Source organism: Populus nigra, chromosome 8, assembly GCF_951802175.1.
Source record: "Populus nigra chromosome 8, ddPopNigr1.1, whole genome shotgun sequence".
Lineage (NCBI taxonomy): Eukaryota > Viridiplantae > Streptophyta > Magnoliopsida > Malpighiales > Salicaceae > Populus > Populus nigra.
The window spans coordinates 15091451-15105651 of record NC_084859.1 but is presented as its reverse complement, the minus strand read 5'-3'; the positions used below and the strand labels follow the sequence as shown (position 1 = coordinate 15105651).

At 35.9% G+C, this 14201-nt stretch overlaps 2 protein-coding genes across 5 annotated transcripts; one reads left to right on the top strand and one right to left on the bottom strand.

Moving 5' to 3' along the window:
• The first annotated feature begins 630 nt into the window (after positions 1-630).
• LOC133700993 (ubiquitin-conjugating enzyme E2 4-like) lies at positions 631-4029 on the top strand. Its single transcript, XM_062124741.1, has 6 exons — positions 631-868; positions 961-1040; positions 1561-1675; positions 1791-1843; positions 1991-2119; positions 3701-4029. The coding sequence occupies exons 1-6, from the start codon at positions 825-827 to the stop codon at positions 3829-3831; spliced, it is 552 nt and encodes a 183-aa protein (XP_061980725.1). The 5' UTR covers positions 631-824; the 3' UTR covers positions 3832-4029.
• Positions 4030-7770: 3741 nt separating this feature from the next.
• Positions 7771-12634, bottom strand: LOC133701910 (uncharacterized). 4 transcript variants are annotated; one of them, XM_062126099.1, is made up of 3 exons: positions 12262-12634; positions 11769-11934; positions 7771-10940 (listed from the first exon to the last, which is right to left on the bottom strand). In XM_062126099.1, the coding sequence occupies exon 3, from the start codon at positions 10919-10921 to the stop codon at positions 7901-7903; it is 3021 nt and encodes a 1006-aa protein (XP_061982083.1). In that variant the 5' UTR covers positions 10922-10940; positions 11769-11934; positions 12262-12634; the 3' UTR covers positions 7771-7900. The 4 variants fall into 4 exon arrangements, with proteins under 4 accessions (XP_061982083.1, XP_061982086.1, XP_061982084.1 ...); XM_062126102.1 differs by having other exon boundaries at positions 7771-10892; XM_062126100.1 differs by lacking the exon at positions 12262-12634 and adding an exon at positions 12069-12168.
• Between the last annotated feature and the right edge of the window lie 1567 nt (positions 12635-14201).

Here is a 14201-nt window from a genome sequence, read left to right as displayed (position 1 = left end):
AGCATATATATGTCCAAACTATATGGAAACTTCGATGCTGCACGCAATATTATTTCTTACCATTGTCCATACATGTATGTATGTATATACATATATGTGTATGTATGTATGTATGTATATGTGTATATACATATACACATATATGTGTATGTATGTATGTATGTATGTATATGTATATGTATATATATGTGTGTGTGTGTGTCGATATGCTGTGTATAATACAACATAAGATCGATGATATACCAATTAAAATATGCCATGTTGGTGCTAGTGATGACTTGGATCATTATATGATGACACGTCATTAAAGTAGCATTACCACCATGATTAAATATTAGTGAAAACCATTATTATCTTAGAATTGAATGCAGAGAAATGCCTAACATTAAAGTTTTTCCTGAATATTTAAGTTAATATCGCTTACTTAAGATAGTTCCTCTCTAATATATGATAGTTAGCCCGGAATATCTTTAATTATTTAATTAAAAAAATATGTTGTAGCATTTAAAAAAATAACTGACTAAGATTTGTGATGAAAAGGGGAAAATACAAATAAGGAAAGAAAAGGAAAGCATATTATTTAAAAAAGAAAAAACAGAAAAGAAAAGAACTTTGATATTTATACAGTACATGGAGAGGGAAATTACAGTGAAATAGTGAAGCCGACTCCACATGGCCATGAGAGTGTGTGCAAAATAATTTTATAAATACAATTCCTCCCTTCTGTCATTCATGTCTGAAACCATTTTAGCTAAAAAGACCTCCTTTCCTCTCTCTCAACAAACCAGGAGGAAGAAGAAGAAGAATAGAGAAAGAAAGCAAATATGTCTTCACCAAGCAAACGCAGGGAGATGGATTTGATGAAACTGTAAAAATCTCTTTTTTTGACAGAGTTTCGTTCTTTATTTGATTGGGTTTTTTTGGTTTTTTCTTTATTTTTTATGGGTTTTGATTGACTAGGATGATGAGTGATTACAAAGTGGAAATGATCAATGATGGCATGCAAGAGTTTTATGTGGAATTCAATGGACCTAAAGAAAGTAAGTAATCAAAAATCTTCAGTACCGCTTTTTTTTTTTCCTTTTTACTGTTTTCTTTCTTTGATTCTGCTCGTCTTCTTTCTTTAATGTTTTTCTTAGCGGGTTCTTTTCTGTTTTTCAGATGATTTTTTATTTATTCTTGTTGGCCCATTTAGATACTTTGGGTCATGGAATTGATCTTCTAGATTGCTGTCAATAAGAAGTTATATTTTCTTTTTTATGAATTGAACCTTTTATTTTTCTTTTGCCGGAGCTATTTTTCTTTGAAGTTGAATTTTAAGCAGATTTTTTTTACTACTGATGCATGCGAAGAAACTTGTTGTTTTGCTTTTACTGTGAAGTAGAATGAAAATTTAATGAATTGCATTGCTGTTTTTAGTTCTTATATTAGTTGCAGGTTTGTTTTTTGTTGATTTTCCTCAGTGAAGATAAAGCTTAAGTTTCTTTGGGGTTTTTTTAATTATGGATACAGTCAGATTATTATCTCTTCTTTTCTTTTTTCTTTGTGGGAACATGGTAGGTCTTTATCAAGGAGGTGTGTGGAAGATAAGAGTTGAATTACCAGATGCTTATCCTTACAAACCTCCATCAATTGGCTTTATCAACAAGATCTATCACCCAAATGTCGATGAAATGTGAGTTAGTGGATGCTAAAATTTGACTACTTAGCTTGTTTGAAGTTTGTGTTAGCTTATATGGGTTGCCAGATCACGTATTTTAATGGAAATGTGGGTTCTTTTTGAGTTTCAGGTCTGGTTCAGTGTGTTTGGATGTTATCAATCAAAATTGGAGCCCCATGTTTGGTAAACCTGCTCCATTGTTATTATTTATATACGGACAATTTATATGCTATGTGCTGATCTTGTAAATTTGTTTCATCCATCCTAGATTCTTCCTTCATTTCTTGTCATGTAAGACATTGACAATTTCCATTTTAATGAAAATTACAGATCTGGTAAACGTATTTGAAGTGTTTCTTCCTCAGCTTCTGTTGTATCCCAACGCATTGGATCCATTGAATGGAGAAGCTGCTGCTTTAATGATGCGTGATGGCACTGCTTATGATCAAAGAGTGAAAGGTAGGAAGTCTAAACATAGTTTGTGAACTTAAGTTTTACTTCTGCTTAGCTAGTCAAAACAGAGTTTAAGATACTTTATTTTCCAGTTCTCTTATTTTTATCCTCAAATCTGTAGATTTTTCCACTCTAAAATGCATTGAGAAATTCATGAATGTAAGGCTTTGGGGTTATGTTGCATGTTGAGGACAACATTAACCGTGCTCATTTATGTCTAATTGGCCACTTTTGGGAGGTTTCAGTGCTAATTATGGAAAAAGGCTTCGTAGTTTTAACCTTAAACTTGATAATCAATTTCAGTTCCAGTATATTAGCACTTAGTGTGTTAAGTTGATAGCTTTAGCTGCTTTTATCTAATTCCAGTTTAATTAAATAATCATCGTTTTTTATTTATTTTGGATGTACATCTTTGAAGTTGCACACTTGTCACTTGTTTGTTTCCATTTTTTATCTATAATGTCTGATCAGCAACATCTGACACATTAAGATGTACGTTTACGGCCCTCTGTTTGTCTTTTGGATCAGATGGTTTGATGCATTGAAAGGATATGTATCTACAGATGGTGACTTCCAAGAACCTTGAAATGGAATAAGACCTATAATCAATCAAGTAAAATGGGTCTGCTATTGATTTTGAATTGCTAGTTCAGAAATTACTACATTGAATGGAAACATTTCCTTTGAGATGACATGTAATTGCCTCCATTTTGATGCACGAGTGCATGAAGGCAAGGGAACAGTGAACCATTTGTGACACTGTTGGACACCGAAGGGGTTGTTGGATGTCGGGCAATTTCTGCTGCAAATACTTATTCTCTTGCCCTATAATTGTTTTTTTGGAAATTTGTGTATTGTTGTCTGGGAAGACTACAGTATAGTAAGATTTTCCTTTATGAACATGACTGTGGGAGAGCTGGTGTCAGTCAATCATTTATCATCTCTTAACTAGATCCAAAAACCCAAAAAAACAATTTTGTCATTTGTTGAATGATTCAGTAACTATGAAATGATAGCAATTATGTGAGGATGGTCTCAGTTTCCTACACGAATTTCAGATTTAAACAATTCGAGCCCCATCAAGAATACATGGCTGCCCAAAGAGTAAGGATAGTTAATTGCTGGTTTGATCAGTCCTTTGGTTTCACAACGGCTACTAATTTGGTTTTGGAACTTGGAGATTATATAAGAAATTATAAGTTTGTGTGACTGGAATAAGAAATGAAGAGTTGTTAGTGAATTGGGTTCACTTAAAATAGACTTTATGTTATGTGAAATATAAAAATCTGGAATAGGTCTGTGTCTTGTTTGATGATGGATTGTCAAAAGTTAAACAAACCTAAGCTGGCAATAGTCATAGAGTGTACCTGTTGTGCATACGGACATCAACCTCAGTTTTTCTATGATATGTATAATGTTAAAGATTGTCAAATCCAGCATTTTATCAGCCCTTATAGTCTTGAACTCTACTTTGCATTTAACACCTAAGCTGACATCATTACATCGTTGACCCTTCTCTCATTCTTCATCTATCCGTCTTGTTTCTATATTATTTCTTGAAGTTATGCAGATGTTTTTTATTTCCAGAATACTGTGAAAAATATGCGAAGCCAGAGGATATAGGGGCGAGACCAGAAGAAAAATCCAGTGATGAAGAGCTGAGTGAAGATGATTACAACTCTGATGATGACCAAGTCGCTGGAAAAGCTGATCCTTGATTACATTTATTCATGTATTGTAATTGTCTGTTCTTGTACATGAAATTCAACTCTTTTAAAATGGAACATTGAAACCCTCATCAAAACCGATGGCTTACGGGGGAAATTCCTGCCCTTCCCGCTTTATTTGCCACGACTGTTTGTAAATTATTTTACTGCGGATCAATGTTTCGGATCTTCGTTACTATTGGGACTAAATCATGTTGCTTATCCTTCGCATGTGCATGCACCTATCGTTTTTTCGTGGGACTTGTCTGGTCTCCACTCATGGATGCCTTGTGGTAGACAACTTTTAATCTACAGTTAACACCATTTTAGGAGAGAGCTTAGCTACTGGTGAATGGAGGGTAACTCTCTATCTGCTTCTGATAAGCTCGGAGCACTTAGAAGCTTGAAACCATAATGATATCAGATTGTAGGAGAACCATACCTTAGGTTTCAGGTGGTATTGATTAACTTGGTTGGATCAAGTTATGAATGGAATGATATTTCAACATCTAAAACAATCAAGTTGAATGGCTCAATGCCCTTAGAAGTGCATGACTGGAAATTTCAATCTTAATATGACGGTGATCATGCAAAGAAGGCACAGGTGCCTTTCTCTTTCTCAATGGGGAAGAGTTGACCAGTTATTAAACTCCATTGTTCATACATTATTCTACCATTGTACCATTTTTAAATTGGATGGCCAATAATAAAGTAATATCAAATTGATGACAAGCTCTTAATCAGCGTTCTATAGAAAGATTTGAAGATTTGAGAAATGCTAATTCACAAGGAAATACAAGAAAATTGAAGAAAATATTTGCTATTGCTTTTATCCATTTATTTCCTTTTAGTGTTAGTTTATTATCCATTGTGTTTGGGCCTAACCAATTTATAATTTTGATTTGAAACTTGATCTTCTTTATTTGTTTGTTTTTGGGCCTAAAACCAAAACTTTGATTTGATACTCTTCCTAACATCTCTCTCTCTGACAAATGGGACAACTAGCATATAAATTTAAAAAAAAATAGATGAATTAACACTACAACAAAAAGATTTTGATGAAATAATATATTTTTATTTGTTATAATTCAGAATCGCAATATATATTAAATATTGTATTTTTAAATTGCAATATTTTTTTAATATTGTGATTTATAATTGCGACATAGTTATAGGCTGAGCACTTGAAGGCCTCGAGGCTACTTCTTCTCCTCCTATATGAACTCACCACACCCATGTATTGCATTTCCACCAATAGTTGATGCATGGTTTTTGAGACATCCCTTCTACCTCACCACTTTCTTGTAGGGCCTTTTGGTCCTCCTCCTGGCTTGAAGGGGAATGTCCATTGGTGGGGACTTGAGCTACTGCTGAAGTGACAGTGTGACTGTGACTACATTTTTCTCTTTATTTTATTACCCAAGAAAATAATAATAAAAAAAAAACTAAAATAAGTGACTCCTTTGAATAAGCCAGGTATGGATAGAAGAGAAGAGAAAAAATAGGGAGTGTGGTAGTGGTTGTTTTTTAAAGTGTTTTTTTTATTTTAAAATAATATTATTATTATTTTTTTTAATATCAGAACATCAAAATAATCTAAAAACATTAAAATATATTAATTTAAAGTAAAGAAATAAAATTTAATTTAACTTTTTTAAAATATAATTCCAAGACGCAATATCAAACACTGATATCCATGCCATGCATGGAAAACGGACAGAATAGAGTTGTGTTCTTCCGCTAAAAAAAAACATATGTTAAGTTTTTGTGTTTTTTAATCATGATATATTAAGTTTATATATTTTTTAAACATGATATTTAATAAATATTATTATTTTTAAATGTAACAAATTAAAAATATGTTATTTTATAAAAAAAATCAAATAATATTATTCTGTTAAATTTTTTTAATTACTGTCCTAATTTAAAAAAAAAAAAAGGCTTTTTCACCCATCCATCCATGATAACTAACCAAAAAATAAAAGAGCAGATGGTACAGTCTGTAAACAACTTCAGCGACACAACACTGTCAAGAACTGACACAGTAACCAGATTTCGAGCTCTTTTTTCCTTATGGTAGAAAAGAAGTACCAAATGCTCATCATTATAGTTATCCAATGGATCAAACAAACGGTGGTGTCCTTTTCTGATTGATTTATTAAAGCTTGCAGTTCAGTTCAGTTCATTCCATGAGTTATGTCAGCTCACAAACTCCCAGGTTGTACTGCTGGTGCAGGAGAAAAGATTTACTACTCTTTTAGTTCTCCAACTGAAAAAAACTGGACAGCCCCTCCCTGCTCTTGCACTTAACATTTTACATTTCCAATATTGTATTTTATATTAGATGCTCTTTTTGTCGTCCTTTTTCAGGCTCCGATTGGAGAAGGAAAAAACCCATAAAAAGATTTGTACGCCCAGTGGTAACATCAGCCTAGAATATCCAAGAATTTATGTATCTGCATGCAATGGCTTGATTGACTGCTAAACTGTTATCTTCGACTTTTTTTTGGTGATTATTTTCAAGGAAAAACAATTATGGGCGTTGTGAATACTGATGCAATCCCTAAATGTTATTCAACATACACTTGCTAACTCATCCAACCTAACGAGTAAAAGAAATATATACATAGAGATATCTTTTTAGGTAGTGTGCGCATATGTGTTGGGGGGTTTGGTATTATTATTAAAAACGATCTAATGAATCAATCTTGAAATCTTTAGATCTGATTCTTTATCTAACTTGAGTTTAAAATTAAATTATCTGAGAGTTGCTTTAACGTAATCTGATTTACTTTGATTAGTCTAAAAATAATTTGTCGATCATTAAAAAAAGTTTAATTATAAAATTGAAAAAAAAAATAAATCAATCCATATAAAAAAGTTCAACATGTATTTTTAAGAGCAAACGCATAAATCTACTATTATAATCAGCGGTGATTAGCAATTACAGTATAGTGATTTTCCCACCTAGATGGTTTATGATGTTTGGGTAATAGCCAAAAGGTAAGGTGGGCAGTTCTTTTTTAAAAAAATCATATGCTGTCGTGCAAGGCAGAAAAAAAGTCTTTCCATGCACATCAAATGATTGAAATTTCACTAAACAGTTGGCAAGCTTTGTTCTGTGTAATTTATACGTGGCATACAGTAATGATTGGTCACATGAAATGATTTAGAGAGTGATGGGTTACACAGCTAAAGAACTTCAGGGAAATGGAGAATTATTCACTTGGGAAGTGTGAAAGGGAAAGGGGGTTGCATAGAAAAAGAAGGGAAAATTGGGAAGCGACAACCCAGTGCTCCTTCACTGTCCTTTTACTTTATACATTCACCAATATGCAAACACATGAAGAAGGTTTAGCAAGCATTGGGCGGAGAAGCATCTATCGCTTGTTCTAGCTTACATGTGATTTGAATGTGTACTGTGTATCTTCATCGAGACACAAGAGGTTATAAAGTGAAACAACGAAAGATCAGAAAGAGATATAGAGATATGATTTAACCTGGCAAGAAATCTTGTCACAAGTTTCCAACTTTGCAACAGCATGCTTCCATGGCAAAGGAAAGGATAGTAGAACTTCAGCCACAATTGCAGCCAATATTAGCCACGTCCCAATTGACAAACTTGGGTGGATCACTAGTTAGACAGTTTCCAAATATTTCAACACTGAAAGTAGAATACTTCTAATCCAGCAATGTCCTGTTTGTTCAGCTGATCTATAACATTGTGAACCAACAAGTTGTTCATATCTGATTAAGTATTAATTAAATCTCTGTCCTTAAGCTCTGATTGTAATGGAGTGATACAACCACGAAGTAACCGTAAAGTTCATGTATGAAAGAAATTAGGAGAGCATGAGAAGCTACAAGCCAGGCCAACACGAGGCCAAAAAATGCACAACGAAAAGAAAGCCCACATATTTGTTTATATATACAAGAAATTAAGACAAAAAATTGAGAAAATGAAGGGCATCTTTATCAGAGTTAAAAAATGGCATAAAGAGTTCCTCTAAAATGTTTATAACAGTCTTATTTGAGAATTTTGTATAAGTCTAACGTAAGTTTTGCTTAAAAGGAATATGCTCTATGATGAATTCTGAATTTGAACATTGGCATGAAGCCTGGTGAGTTTGCTTAGAGTTTCACGAGCAGATACAGTGTCTGGATGGTCATCTCCACAAATTGAAGTTCGAATAAAAATAGCCTTTCTTATTAGATCATCTCCGATATCAAATTGTCCACCTCTCAGCATTAACTTGGCTCTAGTTTCCAGCACAGTGGCTCTTGATAGAGCCAGCTCCTGCCAAAGGTATGGATTCAACTGAGCATTAGTCTGGATGGGTCTCCAGCATAGTGATTTGTCCAACCATTTCTCAACTGGAGTAACAAAAGCTTGATCTGCTGCTTCTAAAGCATTAGTACATAGGCGCAGGAGTTCCAGAGCAGCACTGCATCTAGAGAATGTAATGAATGTCCGAATGGCAAGAGGCAAAACCACTTGTTTGACTAAGTACAGCAACTCTGACACCTTAAGCTCAACAGCTTTAGGGTCAGTACCAAATCCAAATAGCAAGAAGCATGCTGCCCATATGTGTTCTGAATGATGGGATACGGACCCACGACTAATGACAGCATGCACCATGGCTTGTGCAACCCCAGTGACTCCTCTCTTGCGAGCATAAAGCTTGATGAGCTCACTGACATGGACATAGCCTTGCTTGGTACTACTTCGTGCAATATTAAATCTCAACAGCATGGAAGATGCTTCTGCTTCTGATCTTTTGGTGTATGATGAAGAGAGGCCGCAACTCAAAGAAGACAACAATTTTCTCCATAAGTGTGTTCCCTTGTGCTTCTCGGGAATCTTTTTTGCAGCTAGGGCTAATAAGGGAACTGGAATTGCAGCTGGTGCAAACCAAGCACTGGCCTGGACCATCCTTGTCGCCAAGCTCCTAGGCCCATCCGCATGATCAAATATAGAAAAACATACCTCAAAGAGTTGCAGAAGGAAAGTGTTTTTCCTCATTGAATGAGCTTCTCTACCACTCCATGACATCTCTCTCAAGGGCATTCTATTTATGGTGTCCAACAGCCTACTTGGATTAATTGGAAGCTCAGATAAAATGGCTCCAACGATTGCGAGGCCCAAAGTTAACCTACCTACTTTCTCCTCAATAACCCTGAGAGCATCAATTTCTGCAATAGAATAATCCTTATCACTTCCCTGCATTAAACACATTGCCTCAACTGCAGACAAATAAGAGAGTTTCAAAGGTTCCAAATTCATCACACGTGGTAGCCTTGTGGATATTATGATGTGGGTCTCTCCACCAAAACGGGGAAGAAGATCCATCACAATTTTGTGATCCCACCAATCCTTCTCGCTTTCCAAGTTATCAATCACAACCAAAAATGGTATGTTTCTCAGAAGCTCCTTGCGAACTTTAGAAATAGCTTCCTCTTCTTGCTCTTCAAAACTTCTAATCCTGCTTTTCCCTGAGTAATTCTCAACCCCAATATCAACATCTAAAAATGACCTGAGGTTCAGATAATTTTGCCTGATATACCTGCTTTCTCCTCCAATCCACAGAACCATCTTGTACCTCTGGTGATATCTGTATGCGAACTCCAGAAGAAGTTCTGTCTTGCCGATGCCCGATTCCCCCGAGACACAAGCAATTCCTTTTCCATATAAAATCTTTGTTGATCTTTTTCTCTTTCCATATCGCCCACTGCTTTTGGGTTTTACTAGGTGCTGCCTTTGAGAGAAATCACCACTTTGCATCTCTATCTCCCTTTCTGACTCCTTCCATACAACTGGTTCTTTACCCTTCTCGCTGCTATTGTCCCCTTGCTGCTCTCGTCGTTTTTCCTCCACTGAACTGCTCTTATTCCATCCGACTGTCAAATTCTTTCTCCTGGGTCTAGCCTTCAGTTCAAAGTAATCTCTTTCAGAATTGGCACTAACATCGCCAAAAAGTATAAATTCTAGCTCAGACAATTCTTTCTTCCTGCCAACAAAGTTCTCATTTCGAGGGAAAGGGAACTCTTCCTTTTCGACCACCTCTCTCCACTTTGTCAACCTTTCCACAACACTTCTCCTTCCTAATCTCAAAGCCAGGAGCGTGACAGCTCTCAATATGCAATCTCTCCAGTTACCCTCCTGAGCTTCCAGTTTCCACTCATCAACCCGAGAGATGCCATTAACAGCTTCCTTCCACTCATTCTCCAAACCACCATACAAATGCCATAGCTCGCCCCCATGCTTTTCCCACAACTCCCCCCTCTTCTCAATGATATCCCTGACAAGGCAATCATCTGGACTCAGATCAAAGAATACTGGGACCAAATTCTTTTTGCTTTCAAAATATTGCAGCTCCTCAATAGCATATGGGTTTCTGAAGGATTTCTTTGTTAATATTACAATGCCAAAAGAAGAAACATCCATCGCCCTGTCAACAATTCCATTTTTGCGAGAGTTTCTACATCGAGCTCTGTCAGATACAAAACAACTCATCCCTTGAACCTCCAACTCAGCACGGAGCCAATTAGCAAACCTCATCAAAGAAGGTTTACGACCATGCAAACCTATGAAAACATCACAACTCCTGAGTTTACAAGAGGAAACTGAAACTGGAGTATATGACATCCCATGACTTCTCCCATGCTTTCTTGGCTTTTCTCTAAACCCTGAATAACCTCTATCACGGGCATAATTGTAAATACATAGAGTGCTACTAGAAATGCCAGTTGAAGATGATATCCGATTGAACTTCTGAAAATCATTTGCAATGCCAGAAACTGGATCTCTTGTCATATCTGCCAAGGCATCTCTGGTATTTGCTAGAGATTCAGGATCTGGAATTCCTGAACTAGAGCTAAGGGGATCGCCACTAAGATGAGTGCTGTCATATTGAGCATCCGAACGTGTTGATTCCGATACTTGACATGTTGGTGATCTTGGAGAGAAGAAGGGTGACTGATTTGCTGAAAAGAATGCTGACGACGAGGATGAAATCCTTGAAGTAGTCACCGGTAACAACCCGAATCTAGAGCTATCCTCACGGAGATCCATCCTGACAAAATCTCCCGACTCCAAGGGCATTAATTCCCATGCATGCTCTCTAAATATGCCATCATGAAATGGGTAGGATAGCTTTAATAAGTAAAAAAACTCCCAAGAAATGGAATAAAGGCATCTGAATAATAGTACGAAAGTGAATGCTCTATTACCAGTATCAGTTTTAAAAGCTAATAAAAATGCAAGATTACACCTGAGCATACATTAGTAGCAGACAATAAAAGACAATTTAATACATTAACATGCTACAACTCATAGTGCGAAATCAGGTAGCTTCTCAAAGACAACAAACTACATGACAGAACCCAAAATTTTCTTTCTATGGGAACATCCGAACCCTAAAATTAAATAACTAAGAGGACAAGGGAAAACAGAATAATCTTTCTGATGGGGAAATATAAATGCCGCATGTCAACTGTAACAGGAAATAGTCATAAACAGAAAATCCAGTGACTTAAAAAGAAAAAACTCAGAAATACCAGTAAAGAATGACAAATTTGGAAATTCAGCAGCTAAAAGGTAGTTTAGAAAATAGAAACAGAGGTAAAAACATCGTATCAGAACTGGAATTTTCAACAGCTAAAAACGCAAAACTAAATGCCAAAGAAAATTTCGAAAATTTAGGACTCTAAAGATCTTTCTGTAGCAATCCAACCATACCATACACCTAAACCAAACAAACCCGGTTCCTTAAATGGAACCTTAAAAAAATCCATAGAAGTCATATGTACAGCTTCAACTTCAGGGCATTCTAGATCTCATTAGCCATTCAGAGATTTAAAAGGGACTCCATTATTCAAAGAAAACACCCGTTTTATGTTTTGACTAAAATAAGATAACATTTTAAGATAATTGAGATCCAAGAACTTACTTGGCTTCAAATCTACAACTTCGTCTCAAAGATTCAATCTTTTTTCAAAACCAATCGGACCCAGTTTACCAAATCCAATGCCAAGCTCAAAAGAATTCAAAATTCGAGGAACCCAGACAGAAGGTATCGTTGAGTTATAATCAGTACAATGAACTGAACCACCAACCTGCACAAGAGATAGTGACTTAGCATACTTCGATCACTACATGTGAAAAAAAAAAAAAAAACTGATGGTTATTCAATCACAAAGATAGATCAAGTTTTGACAATGAAAGATGGAGGAACAAAGAGAAACCAGACAGCTTATGGTGGTGACGGTCTCTTTCTCCGTATCTCAAAGTAGACTCGAAAGTGAGGGACTTTTTTGTTTTATAACCATTCAGGAGATAGATTTCATACTGATAGAGACTTTCATTTTGGAAAACAATAAGGCTGGACTAGACAAAGTTAAAAAAAGATTCCTAGTTAAAAACCAAAATCAAAATTCAGTTACCTTTTCAATGAAAATATAGCAACTAACAACAACACCTTCAAGAACAACAAAAGCCACACTCTTTCTTTTGTATTTGCATAACTCAAAAGACTCTCTTTTAGTTTTTCCCTCTCAAAGATTTCTTCTCTAAAAAGGGCCTTGATATGTGTGAGTGAGAGGGGAAATGGGGTGCAATGAACAGAATCACTGGTGAAGAAGGAAGACGGGTCCCAAGTAAAGAGATCTGAAGAGGTCACCGTTGTGTAGGCTCCACATTAGACACCGATAGAGACAGAGAGACCCTCTCTCTTTTTATAGCAATGAAATTCCAGATTATCCACTGTGCTTTCACATTGGTTTTTTCAGTGTTTTTTTGTGGGTTGTTGTTTTAAGGTGTTAAACCTTAAACTGATGGTCTCTCTTAACTTGTTACAGCATTGCCTATGATGATAATAGAGATGGAGTTTCGCCAATGATTTGGTAGCAAATTGTTACCAACTTATGACTTAGGGCATTGTGATTAAGGTTTTAGGAAAATATATATTTTTAGTTAAAAATTTTAAAAATATATATTTAATTAAAATTTCCGTGAGATATATTTTTCATATAAAATAAATAAAAAAGATATTATTTTAACTTCTACAATTAGATACAAAAAGTTATTTTGCTAACCAAAGCTAACAAATTGTTCCAAATCTAAATCTAGTAATTGTCATGTCACATGGCTCACCCTATTCCACAAAATATCTTTACAGTGTGCCAAAGGCAAATTGAGAATTTTCAAGCAAGCTAAAAAAATCAAAATGCAAGTTCTACCGTAAAAAAAAAACAGGTTATCGGAATCTCATCAGTGAAATGGATCTTCACTATTTTATTTTATCTTTGCGATGAATTTCACTTGACTTTGTCTTTTGTTTCTATGGCAACTGCTCCTTTCAACAAAATCAGGCTAAAAGTTAGTGACCTTCCATGGGGGGGAATTGACTGCTTTTGCCAAGAAGAGGCTTAAAGAGGATAGTTACCCTACCAACATCTTTCCACTCCATTCGTCATTCGAGACAACCTTGATCTACTTTTTTACTCAACTTTTATCAACCTAATTTAGTATCTCGCACATTTTAAGTATCATTTAGGCCTTCTTAAATGTTTTGTTCACTGACCCACGTTATGAATAGGAAGAAAAAAAACTAGTGATTAAGGCTATAGTTAGAAAATTCAAGGGCAGATTCTGCGCTATCCCAATAAGCATCATCAGTCTTGGTAGGTGAGAGGTGAGTTGAGATGCATAAATTGGCTTCTTGCTACCTGGACAACAATGGTGATGGGCATGAAAGGCATCGAGTTTGCTCTCTTCCAAAAATCATCGATGCAATAAGATAGCATCCCCTCCATCTACCGAAGGGCTTCCAAGTTGACTTAAATGATATTTGGCCTTTTTCCATGTCAGTCCAAAACACTCTTTTGATGCTACTTGGGAGCACATGCATACATGTGAGGCCACTGGGAATTGAGGGCTAAGATCTTTTCACTCACGAACTTCTGCATCGAATCAATGGCCTGGATGCCAACACATGTAATCACCAAGACAGATAGGGCAGAGGGTGTTAATGGAGTTTTGAAGTTTGAACTGGAGTTGAATTATATCCACACACCTGCCCCCCTCCCCCTAAATATTGCCCCCACAACTTGTGGACAACTTAAGAGTACAAGCATGTGAAGGATAAACAGACACAAGCTTTTTTTTTTCATTTAGTGAGCCGTAGCTGCTTCTAGGACAGAAGTTTAATAATGTGAGAGAACAATTATTTGGTTAGCTTGCTCATTTCTTCGATCCTTTAGCGACCTATGCGGGCCACGGCGGAGAAAATTGCCACCATCCTAAGTTCGAGCCATCAACTCCATAACACTGATTGATAGTTGTCTTCTTTTGAGTGGCATGTCCGAACGAACTAGACAATAGT

Bases quoted from the DNA above. Each gene is read 5' to 3' on its own strand.
- LOC133700993 (XM_062124741.1), top strand. From the start codon at position 825: ATGTCTTCACCAAGCAAACGCAGGGAGATGGATTTGATGAAACT. The intron at 869-960 runs GTAAAAATCTCT...TTGATTGACTAG, and splicing joins GAGATGGATTTGATGAAACT to GATGATGAGTGATTACAAAG. The intron at 1,676-1,790 runs GTGAGTTAGTGG...TTTGAGTTTCAG, and splicing joins CACCCAAATGTCGATGAAAT to GTCTGGTTCAGTGTGTTTGG.
- LOC133701910 (XM_062126099.1), bottom strand. From the start codon at position 10,921: ATGCCCTTGGAGTCGGGAGATTTTGTCAGGATGGATCTCCGTGAGGAT.